This window comes from Balaenoptera ricei, chromosome 6 (genome assembly GCF_028023285.1).
Source record: "Balaenoptera ricei isolate mBalRic1 chromosome 6, mBalRic1.hap2, whole genome shotgun sequence".
Taxonomy (NCBI): domain Eukaryota; kingdom Metazoa; phylum Chordata; class Mammalia; order Artiodactyla; family Balaenopteridae; genus Balaenoptera; species Balaenoptera ricei.
In genome coordinates this window covers 30,073,993-30,099,035 of record NC_082644.1, presented here as the reverse complement: position 1 = coordinate 30,099,035, position 25,043 = coordinate 30,073,993, and the positions used below count along the sequence as shown (strand labels likewise).

General features: G+C 44.3%; 1 protein-coding gene across 1 annotated transcript in view; it reads left to right on the top strand.

Moving 5' to 3' along the window:
* The window catches only part of LOC132368036 (putative serine protease 47), a 56,310-nt gene that overhangs the window by 26,823 nt on the left and 4,444 nt on the right, over positions 1-25,043 (top strand). The window contains exons 2-5 of the mRNA XM_059926654.1: positions 17,144-17,474; positions 18,476-18,659; positions 20,100-20,377; positions 23,319-23,479. Coding sequence (XP_059782637.1) covers positions 17,144-17,474; positions 18,476-18,659; positions 20,100-20,377; positions 23,319-23,479 — 954 coding nt within the window. The remainder of the gene's footprint in view (positions 1-17,143; positions 17,475-18,475; positions 18,660-20,099; positions 20,378-23,318; positions 23,480-25,043) is intronic.

The window sequence follows — 25,043 nt, the reverse complement described above, 5'->3', positions numbered from 1 at the left end:
TGGGATCCGACCGAAGCCCGAGCCTCAGCTCCCAGCCCCCGCCCGCCCCGGCGGGTGAGCAGACAAGCCTCTCAGGCTGGTGAGTGCTGGTCGGCACCAATCCTCTGTGCGGGAATCTCTCCACTTTGCCCTCCGCACCCCTGTTGCTGTGCTCTCCTCCGTGGCTCTGAAGCTTCCCCCCTCCGCCACCCGCAGTCTCCACCTGCGAAGGGGCTTCTAGTGTGTGGAAACCTTTCCTCCTTCACAGCTCCCTCCCACTGGTGCAGGTCCCGTCCCTATTCTTTTGTCTCTGTTTTTTCTTTTTTTCTTTTGCCCTACCCAGGTACGTGGGGAGTTTCTTGCCTTTGGGGAGGTCTGAAGTCTTCTGCCAGCGTTCAGTGGGTGTTCTATAGGAGCAGTTCCACGTGTAGATGTATTTCTGATGTATCTGTGGGGAGGAAGGTGATCTCAGCATCTTACTCTTCCGCCATCTTCTCAAAAATCTCCAATCTTTTGTTGATGGGCACTTGAGTTGCTTCTATGTCTTGGTTATTGTAAATAGTGCTGCTATGAACATTGGGGTGCATGTGTCTTTTTGAATTAGAATTTTCATTTTTTCTGGATATATACCTAGGAGTTGAATTGCTGGATCGTTTGTAGTTCTATTTTTAGTTTTTAAGGAAACTCCATACTCTTTTCTATAGTGGCTGCACCAATTTTACATTCCCATCTACAGTGTACAATTCCCTTTTCTCCCCACCCTCTCTAGCATTTATTATTTATAGACTCTTTGATGATATCCATTATCTTTGGCCACTTCTTAAAAAGGCATCAGGTAATATATCCTTATGCTTCTTGGAGTAATGAGATTTCTCAGCCAATTTCCTGCACATAGGTGGTTGGGGCACAAGGATTGTTTTATGTCTCAAAATAAATGCTTTTTTATTTTTTTAGCGCAGGTTGATGACCTCTTTTAATAATATGACTCTGACAAAAATCTTACTCAATTTAACTTTCTTTCCAACTTGATTCCAGTCAGCTCCATGTGTCAACAGACATGCCCGTGGTAACTAGAAATAAATTTCCTCCCATACACTTACCTTTCTCTCATCTTATGTCATTCAGAATATAATCAGGAGACAAAACCACACCATTAATTTAAACATATGTATATATGTTGTTATGTAAGAAAAAGAGAGTTAAATACTGAAAGGGTAAAAGAGTGCTAGAACAAGGAGTGTGGTGCACAAAAATAGGACTGTGCTGTAGTGATCAGATGGTGTCCTCCCCAGAGCATCTTACTTTCAATGAACTTATTCAGACAAATAATTGGTTATGGTTGCAGTGCTTTCTTTTTGTGTTGGCTGAGGTAAACTGGCCAGATCATGCCCACACAAGTTATATTTAAAGGATGGAAATTAATTGGAATTGCGTACAGAAGACTTTAATTATTCCAGGAAGTAAAAAGCACTGTATTTGGGTATGTAAACATATTCACTCTTGATAGTTTTTTGTTTTGTTTATTGGAAAGAAATATTGGTGATATTTCTAGAATAATGGCATGCGGAGCTTATCAAATCCTCTTCCTGAAAAGCAATGATAAAACTGGACAAAATTATCAAAAGCAACAATTCCAGGACTCTAAAAACTGACTATGGTATCAGTAAATTGAGAAGTGCTTATTGAAGTAAAACAAAAATAACAAAAAAAACCCTAGTAAACCTTGAGCAATAACAGTGGGAGTCTGTGGCATTATTGCCTGTGTCAGTTCTTACCACCACCCCCTTCCCTGGTTCCATGAGCAACAGTAGTTCTGCCAGGGTGGGGCAAGCTGTGAAAATCAGAAGTTTACTGCTGAAGAGGTCTGACTTGATTTGGAACAGAACTCTAGATACCCAATACCTTTGGTCATTGTCAGAAAGCAATTTTGGTGGAAACCAATGAGGAATGGCAACATTGCAGGTAGTATGAAGTCATGATGTTAGTTGAGGTTAACAGCAGACTGGCAGACTAACCAAAAATTTAACAGAAAAATCCCCCAAATGAGACCACTAGAGTGGGCCATAATAAACTCCCACATGTCCTTGGTGGTCTGGATGTGTGAACACATGTGTAAGGCTGCATACATGCTGGGAAAAAATTGGAGACAACCTTAGCTATCTACACATTCCTGGCTGAATGTAAGCTTATGTGCAGGCATGGGAGAGACAGGGTGGTGTCCAATAGAAAATAAAAGCTAGAAAGACTAGCAAAAGCTAGCAAACTTGAATTCCGAATACATTCTGCAACCCACATACAGATACATTGGGAAAGGATGGAAACCTTACTGATGGAAAGTGTTTTAGTGTAAACGTTTTCAATTGACTGCTAAGCTATGCTGACACAGGGTTAACCCCTAAAAAGATAGGGTTACCTAAAAATAAGAATTTTAAAAATTAAAAATCTGAACAGAGACATCAGCAGGGAGACAGATATCATATAATTAATTTAGGTATATTTTTGAAAAGAAGAAACAGCCACAAATCTGAGAGGTAGGAGGAGGCATATCAGAATACAGAATTGCTGTAATATTTTTTCTAAAATGCTTAATTTTCAACAAAAAACATTAGGAGACAAGAAATTGAAACCCAGAAAATAGAAACTGCATGGGCTCTAGATATTGGATTTAGCAGACTAAAACTTGAAAACATCTATTATAAATATGTCTAAAAAAAAGAGAAGGGAACCATGTTTAAAGAATTTAAGAAAAGTATGATGGTAATGACCCACTGAATAGAAAATATTAATAAAAGGATAGCAATTATTTTTAAAAAGAACCAAGTAGAATGTCTGTAGTTGAAGGCTTCAAAAATGAAAATTTTTAAATTCACTAATTTCAACAGAAGATTCAAGATGACAGAAGGAAGAATAAATGAACTTGAAGATAGATTAATAGGAATTATCCAATCTAAAAATAGAAAGAGAAATAAATGAAGAAAAATGAACAGACTCTCAGAAAGTCATCAGACATATTAATATATGCATAATGGGAATCCCAGAAGGAAAGCAGAGGAAGAAATGGGTAAAAAAAATTTTAAGAAACAATAGCCAAAATTTTTTCAAATTTGATGAAAAATAATAATGTAATAAAACCACAATGAGGCATCACCTCACACTGGTCAGAATGGCCATCATCAAAAAATCTACAAACAATAAATGCTGGAGAGGGTATGGAGAAAAGGGAACCCTCTTGCACTGTTGGTGGGAATGTAAATTGATACAGCCACTATGGAAAACAGTATGGAGATTCCTTAAAAAACTAAAAATAGAACTACCACATGACCCAGCATTCTCACTACTGGGCACATACCCTAAGAAAACTGTAATTCAAAAAGAGACATGTACCACAATGTTCATTGTAGCACTATTTACAATAGCCAGGACATGGAAGCAACCTAATTGTCCATCGACAGATGAATGCATAAAGAAGATGTGGCACATATACACAATGGAATATTACTCAGCTATAGAAAAGAAATGAAATTGAGTTATTTCTGAGAGGTGAACGGACCTAGAGTCTATCATACAGAGTGAAGTAAGTCAGAAAGAGAAAAACAAACATTGTATGCTAACACATATATATGGAATCCAAAAAAAAAAAAAAAATGGTTCTGATGAACTTACGAGCAGGACAGGAATAATGACACAGACATAGAGAATGGACTTGAGGACATGGGGTGGGAAGGGTACGCTGGGATGAAGTGAGAGAGTAGCACGGACATATATACACTACCAAATGTAAAATAGATAGCTAGTGGGAAGCAGCTGCATAGCACAGGGAGATCAGCTAGGTCCTTTGTGACCACCTAGAGGGGTGAGATAGGGAGAGTGAGAAGGAGGCACAAGAGGGAGGGGATATGGGGATATATGTATACATATAGCTGATTCAATTTTTTATATAGCAGAAACTAACAAAACATTGTAAAGCAATTATACTCCAATAAAGATGTTAAAAAAATTAATCTAAAATTCAAGAGACCCAACATACACCAAGTAGGATCAAAGAAATCTGTATCTGGACATATCAAATCAAAGATAAAGACCAAGAGAGAATCTTGAAAGCAGCAGGAGAAAAAAGACTTATCTTACATAAAGGAACAACATTCCAATTAATAACTGGCTTCTCATTAGAAAAAAAAAAAAAATGGAGGACAGTTAGATAAAATACTCAAAGTGCTAAAAGGAAAAATCTGTCAACCAAGAATTCCATACCCAGTCAAACTATCCTTCAAAATGAAGTTGAAATAAGGGTATTTTCAGATTAACAAAGACTGAGATAATTCATTGCTAGCAATCTTGCCTTATAAGAAATACTAAAGAAAGTCTTTCCATATGAAAGAAAAGGATATAGGATGTTAAATCAAATTTACAGGAGGAAATAAAGAGCAAGGAAATGGTAAATATAAGGGTAACTGTAAAAGACTGCATAAATATATTTCCCTATCCTCTACTAACTGAATTAAAAAGGTTAAAGAATGTATAAAGTTTAAATTAAAATATTGTATTGATGATATATCATAGAGATGTAATAAAAATGACAATAACAGCACAAAGGAGGGAAAGTTAATGGAACTATATTGGATGAGTTTCTCTATTACCAAACTTAATAATCTATAGTAGATTCGGGTAAATTAAGATGCACAGTGTAATGATTATAGCAACTATGATGGTTAATCTTTGTGTCAATTTTGCTGCACTACAGGGTGCCCAGATTAAACATTATTTCTGGGTGTGTCTGTGAGGGTGTTTCTGGATGAAATCAGCATTTGAATCGGTGGACTCAGTAGACTGCCCTCCCTAGGGTGGGTGAGCATCATCCAACCTGTTGAGGGCCTGAATAGAACAAAAGGCAGAAGAAGGAAGAATTTGCCTTTTTTTCTTTCTTATTTGCCTGGTTGAGTTGGGACATTGGTCTTCTTCTGCCCCTAGACTGGGATTTACACCATTGCCTCCCCTGGTTCTTAGACCTTCAGACTCAGGCTGAAATTATACCACCGGTTTTCCTGGGTCTCCAGCTTGCAGATGGCAGATCATGGGACTTCTCAGTCTCCATAATCATGTGAGTCAACCCCTCATAATAAAAATCAATCTCTCTCTCTCCCTCTTCTCTCCCTCTCTCCTGATTCCTATTGGTTCGGTTTCTCTGGAGAACCCCAACTAATACAGCAACCACTATGTAAGTAACTAAAAATACAGCTACAAAATCAACAAAGGAATTAGTAGGGCACAATAAAAAAATGTATATAGTGGAAAAGAAAGAAGTAGAGAAGTGAAAGTGTTACCGACCAGGGTTCTTGCCCTCCTTAATCAATAGAAAATGATAAGAGGCCAGACAAGAAATTCAAGCAAGGCTTTATTGGAGCCCCTGCTGCAGCAAGGGGGGAGCCAGAACAAACAACAGTTTCCCTTGTTAACCTGCTCCCTGAGGGGGGGGCGAGCTGGTTCCTTATATGGGGGTGAGGGTAAGGGTGTGTCCAGGGGTTGGGCCAGAGGGGTGGCTTAGGTGGTTTGCCCACCCCTTTGTGATGTTGTGTGCAGGGGGCATGCACAGTACCCTGTTTTTGCTCCCAACCCCCTGTTTTTTCTCCTGGCTCTTCAGAAGTGGCATTTGGGCTTTTTTGGTCTTTTTGTATTTTTTGTCCATAATTAGTCCCAACTGAGCATACATGCAGTTATTTTTAGTCCCTTATAGTTTCTTTGTATTTTTTGGCTTGAGGAAATGTTTGTCCAGATGCAAGCATTGCAGCACTGCTGCAAAGGGTCCCAGGTCCCAGCCTGTCTCATTTCCCCCTGAGAGACTCTACACCCTTATTCTTAAGGGGTGAGGGGCCAAAGGTCTCTTCTTTTGAAACTTCTTCCTGCTGGACAGGGTCTGCAGACCCTAGCCTACCCTAGAGGTATAGAAATCCCTTGCTGACTGTTCCAACGACCTGTAGGGAGCTGGGCCACTCTCCACTGGAATGGGCTGAATTCCTTGAGCCCTCATGAGTCTTACTTCAAACTGTTAGAGCCTAGAAGACACAAACTTAACCAAAAAGTTAAACAAACAAGGGCTAGAAAGAACAACAATAGCCACTAAAGGGTCTGGAAAGGGAAGGAACCAGTTTAACTTTGGGAGGGCTTCTTTTTTTCTTCTTCTTCTTTTTTAACTGTTGACCAGACAGTGGAGGCAATATCGCCCCTGTTGAAATTGTGAACCCACTCTGCCTGGGTGTATATTTCCTTAATATTAACTGTTACCTGTCCTGTCACATTGATCCATGTGTAGCAGGAAGTATTAGTTAACCAAGTGCAGCAGGAAGTATTAGTTATCGCACAAGCTCTGTCTTGTTCTGCAAGACAAAAGCCAGACAATTGTCAAGAACCGCATCAGCCAAGGAAAAAAGAGAGGTTCCAAGTCTTGTTAAGGCTTCAAATAGGAGTCCAACCCACTACGTCATTTTACTTATCTGTCGATGGTGCCTATCTTTTGAATAGGTATCTCAGATTTTCCACTGACTCAGAGGTGTATTGTTCTTCGGTTGTGACCTGTGGGGTTTCTGGAGGTAAAACTTTAGTCTGGACAAATATACGCAACTAGATATATATCCCTTGAAGTTTGACAGCAGTAGGGGTGGCTAAAATTACTTTATAAGGGCCCTTTCATCTTGGCAATTGTTGGTCTTTGGGGCATCCCCCTTTCCATGTTTTAAGAAGAACTTAGTCCCCAGGGTTTATTTGTGAAGGAACTGCTCCTTCCTCTGTATCTTTAGTGGGAGCTGACAGTGCCTTGTGAGCATAATCCTGGATTGCCTTCTGAACTTGTTCTAGATTAATAATATATCTCAGGGTCTGGTTCACTTCCTCATCTGATAGAACATCAGTAGTAAGAAAAGGCCTCCCATAGGTCATTTCAAATGGGCTAAGCCTCAGACCACTCCTGGGGGCTACACAGACCCTGAAGAGTACAATAGGAAGCAAGTTGGTCCAGGGTTCATGAGTTTCTTGGCAGACCTTTGCTAAGGTTTTCTTTATTTTTTAAAAAATATTTATTTATTTACGTATTTGTTTCTTTATTTATTTGGCTGTGCTGGGTCTTAGTTGCTGCCTATGGGATCTTTGCTGTGGCATGCAGGATCTTTAGTTTTGCGGCATGCGGGAATCTCTTAGATGTGGCATGCGGGATCTAGTTCCCCAACCAGGGATTGAACCCAGGCCTGCTGCATTGGGAGCAAGGAGTCTCAACCACTGGACCACCAGGGAAATGCCACTAAAGTTTTCTTTAAAGTATTGTTCATTTTCTCTACCTTCCCTGAAGACTGAGGGTGCCGAGAAGTGGCTTGTAGTCTATCCCTAGGGCCGTTGTGAGCCCCTGTGTGATTTTGGCTATAAAAGAGGGCCCGTTATCACTCTGGAGGGACTTTGGAAATCCAAACTGAGGAATTATTTCTTCTAAAAGGAACTTACACACTTCCATGGCCTTTTCAGATCGGGTGGGGAAGGCTTCAACCCATCCTGTGAAAGTATCAACAGACACCAGAAGATATTTATATCCTGATCGTGAGGGCATTTGCGTGAAATCTAACTGCCAGTCTTCCCTCAGGCATGTCCCCCGGCATTGAATTGGCCTGAGTAACGAAGTGGGGAGTAGATAGGTCTGTGGGTTATTAGGGGCACATAAATTCCAGGCAAGCATTACTTGTTTTATTGTTCTTTTAAGCTCCTTCCCTGAAAAAGCCTTTTGCATCAAGTCCCATAGTGCACCCCTCCCATAGTGGGTGGCATCATGTAAGCTCTTAGTGAGTTTCCATTGTTGGGCCTCAGGGATTAGCACCCTATCCTCCTTTCTATACCAGCCTGTGCTTCCTTGCTCATAGCTCCATTTCTCAGAATTTTCTTGTTCCTGTGGGGAATAGTGGGGGAGCTAGGGAGTTCAGGGGGCCAATCACTAGGGCCATAACTTGTTCAGGTTCCTGCAATCGAGCTGTCTGTTTTGCAATTTGATCAGCTTTGCTGTTCCCTTGGCTAACAAAAGGCCCCTCCCTGTGATGGCCCCTACAGTGGACTACTACTACCTAGGTCGGGAGCTGCACTGTTTCTAAAAGAGTCAAAATCAAATCTTTATGTTTTAGGGGGGAACTTCTAGCGATTACCATTCTTCTTTCTTTCCAAATGGCAGCATAAGCATGGAACACATGGAACCCATACTTAAAGTCAGTAAAAATATTTAATTTCTTATCCTTCCCTAATTGCAAACTCTCGTTAAGGCAATTAGTTCAGCCTTTTGGGCTGATGTCTGGGGTGGCAGGGCCTTGGTTTCTATGACTTCATCTAGGCTAACTATGGCATACACCACCTTTCAGTTTACCATTTCTACAAAACTGCTCCCATCAGTAAACCATTCGACCTCAGGGCTGTCTAGAGGCTCATCTAGAAGATCAGACCTACTGGAGTAAGTTTGTTCTATGGTCTCTATACACTGATGCAATAAGTCTCCACTCTTGACCACTGGAAGAAGAGTTTATGGGTTTGGGGTTTGACACACCTTTAAGGTAATGTTGGGGGTGTCCATTAGGAGGGCCTGTTATTTTGTTAACCTTCCTCCAGTCAACCAATGTCCTTTGACTTCCAGCACAGATTGTACCTGATGAGAGGTTAACACATCTAAATGTTGTCCCAGGGTGAGCTTGGAAGACCCATTAACTAACAGGGCTGTGGCTGCTACTGCCCGCAGGCAGCTTGGCCATCCCAGGGCCACTGAGTCCAGTTGTTTTGAAAAGTAAGCCCCCTGTTCTCTGATCTGGTCCCAGCTTTTGGGTCAGGACTCCTAGTGCTATCCCTGACTTCTCGTGAATGTGTAGGGTAAAGGGTTGGTCCAAATTTGGAAGCTCCAGTGCTGGTGCTCTACTTAATTCAGTCCTTAGAGTCTCAAAGGCCCACTGATGGTCCTTATTCCATTGAAGGGGTTCTCTTTCTTCTCCCTTTAGAGCCTCATATAGGGGTTTTGCTATAAGGCCATAATTTGGAATCCAGACACAACAGAACACAGCCATCCTGAGAAAGCCTCGAAGTTGCCTCTTTGCGGTTGGAGATGGTAATGCACTAATTGCTGTTTTTTGATCTATGGCCAGGGCTTGTGCCCCTGGGGTCAAAACAAATCCTAAATATTGAACCCACTGCTGTGAGATCTGAGCCTTTGTTGGAGAGACTTTATATCGCCTTTCTGCCAGAAAATTTAGGAACCTAATGGTATTTTGATCTGAATCTTGTTCGGTCTCACTACTTATCAATAAATCATCAACATATTGTAGCAGAGTTCCCTTCTCAAGGCTCAGTTCCCTCAGTTCCCTTGCTAACGTGTTTCCAAAAGATGGGGGCTGTCCCAAATCGCTGAGGAAGCACTGTTCACATATATTGGGTAGCCTCCAGGGTGTCAGGGTCCCTCCATTCAAAGGCAAAAAGGTATTGAGACTCAGGATGTAGAGGAATACAGAAAAGTGCATCTTTGAGGTCCAAAACAGAGAAATACTGGGTGCTCCCTGGCACTTGGGTGAGGAAGGTGTATGTGTTTGGCACCAATGGGTGAATAGGGATGAGTGCCTCATTCACTGCTTGTAAGTCTTGCACAAACCAAAACTCCCCATTAGGCTTCTGAATGGGGAGGATCGGGGTGTTGCAAGGGGATTGGCAAGGCCTAATGAGTCTGTGTTTTAGGAACTTGCTGAGCAGCAGTTGGATTCCCCTCAGGGCCTCAGGCTTTAAAAGATCTTTTCCAGGGGTATTTTCCCCCAGGCTTTAACTTTATGTTTATTGGGGGAACAGGTTTTGCCCTTCCTGGCACTGAGGTATCCCAAACTGCAGGATCTACTTGTTCCCTAATTTCTTGGGGAATGTCTTGGGGAATATTTTGATGACCAGCAGGTGGGTCATCTGGGGCTACTAACAGATGCATTCTCTGCTTGAATTCTCTACCTCCTAAGAATATACTAGCTCTTAACTTATTTAGCAAATCTCTTCTGAGGAGGAGGACAGGGCATTCTGGCATATACAAAAAGGAGTGAATAATAATAATGGGCCTGACTCTGTGGGCAAGGGGAGATGTAAATCACCTTACCTTTGGCTGTCTATCAACTGCTGTCACAGTACAGTCTCTGTTGGAGAGGGGGGCAGCTGGCCAAGTCAGAACAGAGCAGGTGGCTCCAGTGTCTACAAGAAATTCAGTTCTCCTACCTGCCACATCGAGGTTGACCCGAGGCTCTGCTGGAGTGATGAGGATGGATCGAGTGGGATCTGGAGCTGGGAAGGCACTCAGGCCCCATCAGTTGGTGTGCAGGAATCTCTCATTGGAGAGAATTGTAAGGACCTGGGGCCAGTCAAGGTTGCCCCTTGGGTGTCTCACAGGAAAGCGCTCAGGACATTCCCCCTTCCAGTGCCCCGCCTTCCAACAAAAGGCATACTTGTTCGAGCCCAGGCAGCTTCTTGGCAGTCTGTCCAGGCTTCTTGGCCCTCCAGCGTCCCTTCGAGATGGTGGGTGGATCAGAGCAGCCAAAAGTTGTGTTTTCTTTTTTAGCCTCTTATCCTTATTGGACTCCTCCATTAAGTCGCGGTTGTTATAGACCTTGAAAGCCTCCTCTACCAAGGTTGACAGTGGGGTTTGGGGCCCAGACTCAAGCTTTTGTAATTTTCTCCTGATAATCAGGAGTAGCCTGGGTGATAAAATTCATGGCCAATAGTGTCCTCCCTTCTGCGGACTCAGGGTCTGTACTGGTGTACTTCCTGAATGCCTCTGTCACTCGGCTCAGGAAGACTGTTGGGTTTTCATCTTTTTCCTTTGCAACTTCTCAGACCTTATCATAATTTACAGGCTTCACCATACACCTTTTCAGTCCTTCTGATAGACAAGTCATATAATGCCTCATCCTAGCCTGGCCTACCTGATCTTCATAGTCCCAGTGTGGGTCATGTTCTGGGACTGGATCCCCACCCACCTGAAAAATTTGGCGGTGTGGATTGGTGGCCAATAGGCCATCTGAGTGTTACCTGACCTTTCTCAGTATACGCTCCCTTTCATCTGGGGTGCAACAGTAGGCCAGAATAACCATGATGTCCTGCCAGGTGAGAGAGAATGTCAACCCCAGCCTGATAAATTCGTCCCTAAACTTGTCAGGGTCCTCTGAGATCCTGTCAAAATTCTCCTTACAAATTCCTAAGTCTCTCATTGAGAAGGGGACATGCACTCCAGTAGTGCTTCAGTTTCCATCAGCTGATTCCTGAAGGGGTAAAGGCCTTGTGGGGCAGAGGTGGGGGCTAACTTTGAACCTGATCCTGGGCGACAGGAAGTTCCACTACGAGTTACCCTGGAGGGACTAGTCTCTCCCTCCTGGGGCGACGGAGGATATAAAGGGACATAAGGAGGCAGAGATTGGGATTGGTCAGAGGGACCCGGAGAAGTAGGTGGCTCCGGAGGAGTAGGTGGCTCCGGGGAAGCAGGTGAAGCTTGGTTTCCCCCCTGAGAGTCGGAGAAAGCTAGAAGGGGATCATTTAAAATGTCGGGAGTGTTTCTGATTCCCCAGGCTTTTGATTACAGGAGACCCATAGAGCGGGGTTTTGGTAAAGGACCATGAAGGTTTATTTTGGGGGGTGGGGGCAGCCCCATGTGGTTTGTGGGATTTTAGTTCCCCGACCAGGGATCAAACACATGCCCTCAGCAGTGACAGCTCAGAATTCTAACCACTGGACCGTCAGGGAATTCCCAGGACCATGAAGGCTTGAACATAGGGAGCCTCAGTCCATTTTCCTGTCCTGCAACAGCAGAGATCCAATTGCAACACGGTATTATAGAGACCCATTTTCAGACCATTTTTCTCCATTCCCCGACTTATACAAGGGCCAGGCAATGTTACAATAGAGTTTAAACGTTTCCCTTTTCAGCCCGTCTATTTTGAAAGTTTCCAATTTTTAAGGATACTCTCCAGAGGTGTTTCTTCTGGCTTAGAAGAGGATCATCCCATGTTGAATAACATGCAACCGAGAAAAAGTGCTCCTAGAAATGAAGTCCAGTGTCCCAGAGACATTTACCAGGAGGCTTTTGTCCTATAACGTTTCCCTATGCTGGGGGTATTCCTCGAGTTTGAGCATCTATAAAACCTAGGATGTGGGCTGCTTGGAAGTGGCCACCCAATAGGTGATCTGTAACAAGGTATGGGCTGCCAAGGCCTTGAGTGAAAGGGGTCCTAGAGGTGCAAAAAAGGAACTCCTGGAGGAATTGGAGTTGGGTGCAATGGAAAATGCCATTGGGGTCAGGACCTAAGGGCCTACGTTGGGAGTATTCCCACAGGGGATTTTTTTTGGACATAGAATAAGGTGAGAGACTAGACAGCAGAAAAACCTAAAACCCTTTCCCCTCTCTGTTTGACAGCTATGATAAAACTGGGGAGAGCCTGATGATTCCATCTGACACAGGCAACAGTGAGTTTAGACAATGTTTCCCATGTAATTTAACACACCAAATGAACCCAATTAGTTTAGGATCTCTCTTTGGGAGTCTCCAGGGGCCCCATGAAGCATCCCAAAGTTAACTGGAAGTCAAAAGAATTTCAATTAGAATTTGATATTTGGGAAATCTGTCAAAAATTTCCAAAAGTTTTAAAACATCCAGTCAAATAGAATCATAGGCTGCTGTGAAACAATTATTCCTTGAGCTAAGGTGAAAAAAAAAAAAAAGGATTCCAAAAGTAAATGCAGATCACTTAAAGGCACAGAAACTCACACAATCTGTTATCAAAAGGAGCATTCGAGGAAATCTTTGTTCTCTTATGAGAGAAAGAAACCAAATCCAGTCTTATATCAGCCTACCCTTGATAAAATCCGGTTACCTAATTAAATTTAATCCAACCTTAGAAAATTCCAACCACATAAAAAATTCTCTTCTCAGTGTTCCTTTTCTGCAAATCTTCTGTAACTTTGTGTAGCCATATTTTGTCCCTTCTTTTTTCCATTCAGAAATAACCAGCTGTAGGACAAAATCACATTTTTCCATTTAACAAAATACATTTCCATTCCACATACCTTCTTTTCTGAAAGCACACATCCTACCTTCCTTATGTCACAATGAAATGTCTTTTACATTAGCATTCCCTGATTGGAATATCCCATAAACTCTTGGGAAGATCCCATGTATCTTCCCAAAGCACAATTTCTTTCCTTAAGGTGATGTAAGATATGTGTCTAATAAACCCAAACATCCTTACTTTCCCTCTCACAAGAAAACAAAAGTAGGTAAATTTAGACCTGTTTAGCAATTGATGTTCCAATATTTCATCTTATTTGAAACGGCCTGGATACTCAATGGATTCCTATCCTTTAACTTAATTTAGTTTCAAGTTACCAAAATTTGGAGGGACTGTTCTAGATGGACATTTTGAAAACATGATTATTCCCATTGAGTTTACTAAAAAGCTCTTATCCAGTTATATTTACTTAAAAGTTTAATCATATCAGGTTATTTTCCTTGCTAACAGATTTTATCACAGAAACAATATGCACTTATTGACTTCCAGTAACCCTAGGTACGATAGAAGTATTATACTTAATGTTGATAATACAGACAGGTCTGTATTAATTAAACCCACAAGCTTAAGCCACACAAGTTAATTTTTACAAAATCAGAGATCTCTTAGCTTTCCTGCTTGAATTTAAAAAGGTCTCTTTTTTTCCCTCAGTCTGGGGACTACAGATGGATCAGGGAGTCCCTGAGAGTCCAGGCAGAATAGTTACATTGCAAAGGCAGAGGAGAGAGGTGCAAGCCCCTCTCTTCTTTTTTTGTTCTTTAAAATCCCACTAAGTAACCCAAGGCTGGAGTCGAGTCTCAGACAATGTGGGATCTGTTTGTATTTCAGGGTTTAAGAGCTTCACCATGCCCACAATGTTAGCAGAGACTTGTAGGAGCAGTTGGACAGACAAAACTCATAAAACAAAGATACCAATGACAAAAACTTAGACACAAACAAGAAGTTTTCAGGATAAAGGGGATGGGAGTGCAGGTATAAGGACCAAGGGAAAGGTAAAGGGAGGAGGGACAGAAAAGACTGTAAAAGAGAAAGAGAAAGAGAGAGATTGCCATTTCAACCTGACCCTGCAGCTGTCTCTTCAGGCACCAACCTGCAAGCTTTCAGAAAGGGCCATTGAAGGAGGGTGCACCCCGTCCACTGCCCACCGGGGTGATCGAGCCTGGAAACCAGACAGTTGTATTTCATCTGTAGGAACCTAACCCACAGGTGGGACTCTCACCCATGCATACACCAGTTTATAGAAATCTGCTGTAGCACTGCAGCAAAGGGTCCCAGGTCCCAGCCTGTCTCAAAAGTGGGGGGAAAGATAAGAGACATACAGAAAACAAATACCAAAGTGGAAAATGTAATTCCAACCATATCAATAATCACATTGAATGTGAATAGATGAAACAAAGTTAAAGACAAAGATTGATAGACCATATTTGAAAAGCAAGGTCCTTAAAATATAGTCTCTAAGAAGTGGAGGAAAGAAAGGTGGGAAGGAAAGAAGGGAAAAAGAAAAAAAAGAAGGTAGGAGAGAAAGAAGAAATTAAAGGCACCCAACTTTAAATGGCAGAATTCGAACTTTTATTACAGAGGACATGATCCTATGTGTTAGAAAACACCAATGATCCCACCAAAACAAAATACAACAAAACAAAACAGACTAGAATGAATAAACAAGTTTAAGAAGGTCACAGGAAACATTTCTTATAAAAATAAATTTCATTTCTATATACTGAGTACAAAAATATGAAAAGGAAATTAACAAAATGATTTCATTCACAGTAGCATGGAAAAGAATAAAATACTTAGAAATAAATTTAAGAAAGAGCTGCAAGATCTGTACACTGAAAACTACAAAACATTGCTGAGAGAAATTAAAGATCTATATAAACAGAAACATTTCTTTTTCATAGATCAGGAGACTTCATATTATCAAGAAAGCAATTCTCGGACTTCCCTGGTGGTGCAGTGGTTAAGAATCCTCCTGCCAATGCAGGGGACACAGGTTCGAGCTCTGGTCCAGGAACATCCCACATGTCCCGGAGCAACTAAGCCCATGAGGCACAACTACAAGCCAGCGCTCTAAAGACGGTGAGCCACAGCTACTGAGCCGTGTGCCACAACTACTAAAGCCCACGTGCCTAGAGCCCATGCTCCACAACAAGAGAAGCCACCACAGTGAGAAGCCTGCACGTTGCAACCAAGAGTAGCCCCCACTCACCACAACTAGAGAAAGCCCACACGCAGCAACGAAGACACAAAGCAACCAAAATTAGATAAATAAATAAATAAATAAATAAATTTTTAAGTAAAAAAAAGAAAGCAATTCTCCTCAAATTGATCTATAAATTCAATGCAGTCCCTGTGAATATTCTAGCAGGCTCTTTTTGTGTAGAATTTGACAGCTGATCCTAAAATTCATATGGAAATGCAAAAGATGCAGAATAGCCTAAACAGTTTGGCAAAAGAATAAAGCTGGAGAACTTTCACCACCTGACGTCAAATTTTACTATAATACGTATTAATCTAGACAGTGGGTTTCAGGCACAAGGAAAGGAATACAGTACAATGGCACAGAATTAAGGGTACAGAAATAAAACAATTTTTATTATGAATTGATTTTCAACAGAGGTCCCAAGACAATTCAATACAAGAAAGACTAACCTTTCTTTTTTTAACCAAGGAAAGGTGCAGGGATAAATGGATATCCACAGGAAAAACCCAAAGCAAAGAAACAGAAACTTACATCACACTAGACAAAAATGAACTAAAACTTGATCACAGATCCACATGTAAGAAACAACCCCTAACATTTCTCAAAGAAAACATAGAAGAAACTCTTCATGATCTATTAGATATAACATCAAAAACATGATCCATACAAGAAAAGATTAGTAAATTAGACTTCATCAAAATTAAAAACTTTTGCTCTTTGAGCACCACTGTTGAAAGAATGAATAAACAAGCTACAGACTTGGGAGAAAATCTTGCAAATCACATATCTGATAAAGAACGGGATCTTGCCGTTTGCAACAACATGGATGGACCATGAGGGTATTATGTTAAGTGAAGTACGTCAGACAAAGGCAAGTACTGTATGATTACACTTATATATGCAATCTAAAAAATAAAACAAATGAAGAAACCTAACAAAACAGAGACAGAGTTATAGATACAGAGAACAAACAGGTGCTTGCCAGACGGGAGAGTGTTGGGGGAAAGAAAGCAACAGGTGAGGGAGATGAAGAGGTACAAAATTCCAGTTGCAAAATAAATGAGTATGAAATGTACACTGTGGGGAATATAGTCAATAATTATGTGATATATTTGTATGGTGACATATCATAACTATACTTACCATTTTGAAATGTACAGAAATAACCAATCACTATGTTGTGTAACAGGAACTAACATAGCATTTCATTGTACATCAATTATACTTCAAAAACAAACAAATTCATAGGAAAGGAGATCGGATTTGTGGTTACCAGAGGCCGGAGATTGGGGGAGGGAGAACTGGTTAGCTGCAGTCAAAGGTACAAACTCCCAGTTATGCGATAAATAAGTACTAGGGATGTAATGGACAACATGATAAATATAATTAACACTGCCGTATGTTATACATGACAGTTGATAGAGTAAATCCTAAGAGTTCTCATCACAAGGAAAAATTTTTTTTTCCATTTCTTTAATTTTGTATCTATGTGGGATGATGGATGTTCACTAAATTTATTCTGATGATCATTTCATGATGCATGGAAGTCAAATCATTATGCTATACACCTTAAGCTTAAAAAAATTTAAAAAAAGAAAGAATGGACCTCAGTTAATATTAATGTCTCAATATTGGCTCACTAGTTGTGATAAATGTGCCATAGTAATATAAGATCTTAATATTAGGGGAAAGTGGGTGAGGGGGATCTTGGAACTCCTTGTACTGTCTTTGCAACTTTTTCATAAATCTAAAACAAAAAGTTTATTTAAATATAAATAAATAAATAAATTTTAAAAAATGTACAGAAAGTTATTGAATTGTCCCTTGTATAATAATAAGTGAACTTCATGGTATATAAATTATATCTTAGTAGAGTTGTTTAAAAGGTTATGAAGAAGGTCAGGGTGGGCTGACGGCTGGGCTGAGGCGGGGTCAGGGCAAGGTCAGGCAGGGCCAGGCTGGGGTCAGGCGGGAGTCAGCAACCCTGGCAATGGGCACGGAGGCGTGGATCGCCCAAGGCCGAGGCCAGCCTGTGGCCCTTCTCTGGCTGCTGCTGCTGCTGCCCGTGGCCACCCGGGAGCTGCGAGGGTCCCCGGCCACGGCCACGGCCACGGCCGCCCCCGGCTGGGCTCCAGGCGCGGGCGGAGCGGTGGAGGGCAGCGCTCCGACTCCGGAAGCGCAGCGGTTGGCCCCGGGAGCCACAGGTGCGTTGGGGCCTCTGTTGAGGGCGGAAACGGCCTAAACTGCAGGGCCTGAGGGGGCCGGCTGTGACCAGGGCCTGGGTGCCCTGAGTCACTGAATTTCATCTTTTCTCTGCCCTGGCCAGCAACCGGGCAGCCCAGAGACCCCCTCAACACAGGTGGGTCACCGACTCCCCACTGTGGAGCCTCTGGGTGGGAAGTGCCTCTGTGCGACTGTGGGACCTCTGTGGGACTGTGGAAGTGGGGACATAGCAGGGTCTGACCCTGAGGCTGGGTGGCTGGGTGGAGGAAAGCACCAGGACTGATGAACGAGTGGCCCTGAGTCCAGGGCCGCGGGTCTCATTCCCCTCCGTGAGGCCCTGGGAGCGCAGGCCCTAGACCAAGATGCCCGCTCTCACGGGGCCTGGGCACACCCCCTGCCCTCCCAGGTGTGAGTCCTAGAGCCAGGGCTGTCTTCATTAGCCCACTCCCTCTTCTTTTAGAAATGTAGAATCCTGAGTCAGAGAGGGGGAATGACTTTCCCCAGCTCACACAGCACCACAGACTGCAAATCTCCCTCCCTAAGACACCGGGGTGACATGGAGGAGGCACAGGCCCTTAGAAGCCATGATCTTGAGCAAGTAATGTGGGCAACTTCTGAGACCTTTAGCTCTTTGATCTACAAGAGTAGGCATTGAGGTGTGCTAGTTGAGGGAAATAAGGTCTGTGACGTGCCCAGCCCTTGGCAGCCTCACTCGGGGATGTCCTTCTCCCTGCAGATGCTGCTGTGAGCTGCTGTGGCTACCTTAGGTCCCCCCTTGCCCCATCCCACCAGACCTCTGGGTCCTCATCCCCACAGGGCTTGCTCTGTCCAGTTCTCAGGGGCAGCCAGTGAAAGTAGAGTCCAGGTAGCGCTGTCATTTTGGCTAGGCCACTGGACGCTTGGCCTTGGTTTTCCCATCTATGAAGTGGACGGGACCTTCCTGGTAGTGGCATTTGGGGTACTACTAGTGTCTCTATCGTAGGTGGCAGGGGAGTCTGCACAGTGTGCGGGAAGCCCAAGGTGATGGGGAAGATCTACGGTGGCCAGGACGTGGCGGCTGGCCAGTGGCCATGGCAGGCCAGCTTGCAGTACCAGGGCTCGCACGTCTGTGGAGCTGTCCTCATTAACTCTCACTGGGTCGTTTCCACTGCCCACTGCTTTCTGAAGTAAGTCCTCCTTCCAGGGTGCCAGCACAGGCACTGGCAGGCGAGGGGGACATGGGGGAAGAGGAGAAGAGGGGTGATGGGCACCCCACGTCAGCTCCTCTGGGCTTTTCTCTGGGGCAGTCTGTGGCCTTCAGATGCATGTCATTCCTGCCTTTGGCCTGTGTACCCTCCACCTGGACTGGCCTCCTTGCTCACCTGCTCAGACCCGCCTCATGCTCTGCCATCCGCCCCTGTGCCTGTCCTTCAACACAGATGTGCCTCAGGAGAGTGGCAGCGTCCGTCCTGGCTGCCGTGCGGTGTGGACCCATCTCAGATCACAGCTTCCTCTGAACGTCCCCACATTTCCAGGTGTCAGATTCTAGGCGGGGACCTGGGACCGCGTGTCTGGCCAGCAGCTGGGCAATTCTTCTTATTCCTCCCGCACAGCTGTGTGCCCAGGAGGAGTCATGGCCGCCGGTGTGCGTTGTGGGGAGCCACGGTGCCAGGCTGCACAGGAGGGAATTGGGGCTCCCTGGGAGAGTGACATTGCTGCTCAGGGGTCTAATTCCCCTGGCCGTCCTGGGCCTGGCTCAGTGCCTGGGTCTGAACAGATGCGGAGGGGTCCCCAGGGAGTTGGGGGCATCACAGCCCAGGTCTGGGAGCTGGAACTTTCGGAGCTTAGAGTCCTATTGGCGCCTGCTGCATACGACGATCCATGCAAGCCCCTTTGTGACATCAGGGGTGGCAAGTCCCCACCTCACCCTGTCTCCATCCTGTCACAAGAGAAGGCCCAACATGGGTGAGAAGGGCAGATGCATGGGCTGGGGGTTCCGGACAAGGGCTATGCAGAGCGAGGGGCTTGCTGGAGGGGAAGGGTTTGGGCAAGGGGAGCATGAGGGGGTCTCCAGGTGGATGAGCCGTGCAAACAGTCAGGGAGGTGGGAAGTTTCAGCACCTGTGTTCAGGGAACAAGGCAAGGCTCTGTTTCCTGCACTCATTTGCTCATTTATTTAACAAATCTTTTGTGAGTCCTTATAACTAAGTGGAGAAGCAGCCCTTGGGCAGGAAGGTGTTTAAAGAAAGGAGAGGTCAGGAAGAGTGTGGGGCCAGAAGGTGGACTGTAGGGAGTCTTGGGAAGGGTAAAGTTAGAGCTGGGATTGAGCCAGAACTCCTCCTGTGTACAATCAAAGACCTTCATTTGATATGCCACCAAGGATCTTTCCAGCACAAGGATTCAATGCTCCTCTGATTCTAGTGTGTGATGGAGAAGCCGTGTGTCTGAGGTTGTAAGTAGAATAGCAATTAGCCCCAAGAAAGAAGGACTCCTGAACGCTAGAAATGGGGAGATAAAAGCTGTCTAGCATCATGTGGGGTAGAGGCCTGTGGGCAGTTAGATGAGGATGCAGGGAAAGAGCTAGCCCACACGCAGAGACGACGGTGACAATGTGCCCTCTTCCTCCAGAAAATCTCACGCCCCGGAGAACTACCGGGTTCTGTTAGGAAGCACCCAGCTGCACCAGCACACCCAGCACACCCGAGAGATGTCACTGAGCCGGATTATCATGCACCCAGACTTTGAGAAGTTACATCCCTTCGGGAGTGACATAGCCATGTTGCAGCTGCTCTTTCCTGTGAATTTCACCTCCTACATCATCCCCGCCTGCCTCCCAGTCCCTGGCATGCAGCTACCCAGTAACTCATCCTGCTGGATAACTGGCTGGGGGATGCTCAACGAAGAAAGTGAGAGGGTGTAGGAGAGTCGGGTTGGGGGCAGATGAGGGTGGGGAGGAGGAAGGGGAGAAGGACAAAGGAGGGAAGAAGGGAGGTGTGGCTCCTCCTGAGGGGTCCCCAAGCAAAGAGGCACTGGACCCTGGCCCACTAAGCGTCATTTCTAGAGGAGTGGACCATTCTAGTTCTAGTTCTGAAAGTGTGTGACTGTAAAGCTTCAGTGTTCCCTAAGTGCAAAGGTTTACACTGAAAGTCTGGGAATCTTTGACTTTTGGAATCAAGATTCTGGGTTCTTGAAGTCTTTCTGGTTCTGGATTCCAAGGTTTTAATCAACCATGGATCTGAGATGACTTGATTCAACTCAAAGGTCATGCTTGGGGCCTGGTCCATTGCAGGCCACTGACAAACAAACACCCTGATTTCCCATTGCCATAAGAGGAGCTTGGGAAAAGTGGAAGGAAAACACACGTACGACTTCTGACCTCTGAGCCTGCCTGATGAAGTTAGAATGATTATGACTTAAGAGTGTTTCACTCTCTGAACCTCACTTTGCTCTTCTCCCAACGCAGCTCAGCTATCTACTTTGGAAGCTTGTTAGGTGCACTGCATAACGCAGGAAAAAAATTATGTTTTTTAAGATTGAAAGAGGAGAAATGTAGGCAAAGACTTATGAGCCAGAGTCTTTATTAAAGAAAGGAGTATTTATGGTTGGGGGAAATGCTTATGGTGCAAAATTAAGGGGAAAAAGAATATATATTTTAATTATTTGTAGGGTCATAATTTGGTACCGTGTTTCTCAACAGAGGTGCTACAGGCATTTTGAACAGACCCTGTCTTCATTGCGTGGGATGTGCCAGCATCCCTGGCCCTTGCCTACTAGTATGTCATGAACACTCCCTAATCATAGGACAAACAACCAGGTTCCCAGCATTCTCACACCACATACACAACACATACACACCACACATACACCACATTTCTCACACACACACACACACACACACACACACACACACACACAGACTGTTCCTCCTTGAGGACAGAAACCCTGTCTTTCTTGTTTTAATATCCCAGCCTGTGGCCCGGGCAGGGCCAGGCACCTTGTAGGTACCCCACTGCTGCCACCCTGGTCCTATAGACCATAATTGCTTGCCTGTACCTCCAGACTGGTCTCTGAGATCCCACCCTGTGTGCTATACTTTAGTCTCTACATAGCTGTCTGAGTGTTTTCTTTAAAGCAGGAGTCATGCCAGTTCCCTGCTCATTACCCTCAGTGCCTTCTCATTTATACCTAGAAAAAAGTCGTAACTCCCTGCCTTGGCTCTCAGGCCCTGTGTAATGTTGGCCCCAATTCCTCTCTGCTCATCTCCTACTACATCCCTCACCCACACCATCCCAGCCAGCAGGCCTCCTTCCTGCTTGAAAACGCCAAGGCCATCGCCACCTCAGGGCCTTCACCTTGGCTGCCTCCCTGGCCTCACTCGCTCTCCCTGCTAACCTTGGCATGACTCACTTCTTTACATGTACACCTCAGCTGCTCCTCTGAGGAGTTTTACTTGATCATATGAGCTAAAACAGGCAACCTCTAATAGCATATGTCCCTGTTTTATTTCCTTTACACCACTTATTAGATCTAAAACAATTCTACTTATTTACTTCATTTACCCTGTTGATACAAAAAGCTCAGCTTCCCTGTACACCAGTGCTAAATAGAATCTTGGAGACAGAGTTTTGGGTGAAGTAGAAAAGGATAGCTTTATTACTTTGCCAGGCAAACGGGGACACAGTGGGCTCCTGCCTCGAAAAACTGTGTCTCTACTTGGAGAGGATAGTGAGAAGTTTCATAGTAATGGTTCAAAGAGGGCATGATCAGCTCTTGGACGTTCTGCTGATGAGGTGGGGGTGAGGTAAGTAAGAGTCAGCATCATCAACCTTCAGGTTCCAACTGGTCTGGGGTCTACATGCTTGTGGGCAGCACACCATTGTTAATCATTAACTTCTCCCACCTGGAGGGGGTTTCAGTATCTGCAAAACAGCTCAAAGAAATTGTTTTCTATATCCATTGTTGGGGAGCCAGGACCTTGCCCCAAGGCTGCACTGTGTTTCTCTTGACTGTTTCTCACTGGTCTCGCATCCCCTCCCTTCCCTGATTAACAACTGCTTGAATCTGCCCGTTGGAACTCAGAGAAGGTCATGGAGGCTGAATGAAGTCTATTTCCTGTAATCAAAGAAATGGGGGACACAGAAAGCCTTTGTGCCCAGGAGCCCCTCAGGGCCCTGCTCGGTATCCCTGTCTCCCCCAACTAAGAATGTTCCTGTGTATCATTAGTGTCTAAAAGATACTGAACACAAGGACAGAGGAATAAATGAGTGATTGGATGAGAGGGTGGATGGGTGAAGGGTAGGTGGGAGGATGAGTGGGTGGAAGGAAAGATGGATGGGTGGGTGAAAGGATGGTAGGCAGAGATAGTTGGAGTGAGTGGAGATGGATCAAAAGATGGGTAAATGGGCAAATGGATGGAAGCGTGAGTGGATGAATGGGACATGAGGAAAGAGGAAAGATAGGTAGATGGATAGAGGAATTGGTGGATGGATGGAAAGGTTAATGATAGACAAATGGAGAGTGGATGGGATGGTCTGTGAAAGGGTAGGTAGGTTGGTGTATGGTTGCTAAGCACCACTGAGTGGCATGTGTTGGTGGGATTTGCCTTTTTCCTTTGTAGAATAGGAGAGAGGTGTGGTCTATTGCTATGAGGGAGGTGGAGGGAATAGGATGAGTTTGGAAAAGTTTGAGAAAAGGGGGAGGGCTTACTAGGCATAGGTAGAAGACTGAAACAGTGCTGAAGGCTCAACTGTGCTGAGAAAAGTCCATGTTGAAGTGGTGAACAGTAAGGCAGAGTAGCCTGTAGCTAAGCCACAGCACCCTTCACTGATTTCCGCCTTATCCTCGCAGCGCCTCTGCTCGAACCCTTCCATCTCCAGGAGGGTAAGGTGGGCTTCATTGAGAACAAGTTTTGTAATATATTTTACGGACTTAGAAAAGGCAAGAACTTCTCCGTGCATGAGGACATGCTGTGTGCTGGGGCCTTCTCGACAGGAAAGGCCATCTGCCAAGTGAGTAAGGTCATTTCTGTTCTTCCCTTGCCTGTTCTCAGGGCCTCAGTTTCCCTAGGGGAGGGGCTGTGTTGCCTCTACTGTCTTTGTGGAGACCCCTGGGACTTCCCATTTCCTCCCTCCACATGTCTTCCTGGGCTCAATTCCTTGGCAGTGTCCCCCAGGATAGCCCCTTCCTAAGCCCCTTGCACATAAGGGCATCTACTGGCAGCACCCTCAAACAGCATCTTTTTATGAGGCATACCTTAAAGTTTTTATTTAAGTATAACATACATACAAAAGAATCTATTCATGCTGTTTTCATAAGTTGGATGAACTTTCACATAGTTACGCAACAGATGACCAATACCCCAGAGGTCCCACTCACACCTCCTTCCTATCACCAACACCCAACAGAAACCGCCGTCTTCACTTTTGACAACTTAGATTAGATTCTGAATATTCCATAAATAGAATTTATTTCCAGTTGTCAATCTTTCGTGTCTTTATATTTGTGAGATTCATCCAAACTGTTAAATGTAGTTATAGTTTGTTGAGTCTTATTGCTCTACAGGACTCTATTGTGTGAATTGAATTCTATGATCAGTTCTACTCTTGATGGGTATTTTAGAGGTTTCCAAGTTTTTCATTTCATTTCACTTCCAAATATTTTACCTTCTATTTCACAGAAACCCTTGAGTAGAATTGTTGAATTAAAAGGTATGTGTATATTCAGCTTTGGCAGATATTTCCTAACAACATCTCCAAAGTGGTTGCACTTCATTCCAGCAGTGGATGCGAGTTTAATATTTATTTATTTTCCTTATTTTTTTTTTTTGCTGTGTCGTGTCTTAGTTGCACCACAAGGGATCTTTGCTGAGGCATGCGAGATCTTTCGTTATGGTGCGCGGTCTCCTCCGGTTTCTCTCTGGTTGTGGTTCTCAGGCTTCTCTCTAGTTGTCGTGTGTGGGTTTTCTCTCTCTAGCTGTTGTGCGTGGGGCTCCGGAGTGCATGGGCTCTGTAGTTGTGGCATGCAGGTTCTCTTGAGGCGCATGAGCTCATTAGTTGCGGCACGCTGGCTTAGTTGCCCCGCGGCATTTGGAATCTTAGTTCCTCAACCAGGGATTGAACCCGCGTCCCCTGCATTGGAAGACAGATTTTTTACCACTGGATCACTAGGGAAGTCCTGGATGAGAGTTTATATCCTCGCCAACACTTTGCACTTTCCATCTTTTCTCATTTTGATAGCTTATGGTGGTTTGCATGTCCCTGATGACAAGTTAAATGTACTTTCATATGTTTATTGTCATTGGATATCTTCTCTAAAGTTTCCCTTCAAGATTTTCCCCCCTCTCACTTTTCTGTTGGGTTGTCTTCTTTTCCTTTAGGGGCTCTTTGTGTATTTTTACATATTACAGGTATGAGTCCACTGTTGGATATTTGAATTGTAAACATTTCTTTCCTCTCTCTGTAATGCCCAATTTTAGAGGTGGGCAAACAGGTCCGGAGAGGGAAAGTAGCTACCCTAAAATAAGGCAGCACAACCTGGTCCCCCGTATTCTGACTCCAAGCCTAACCTGACCTC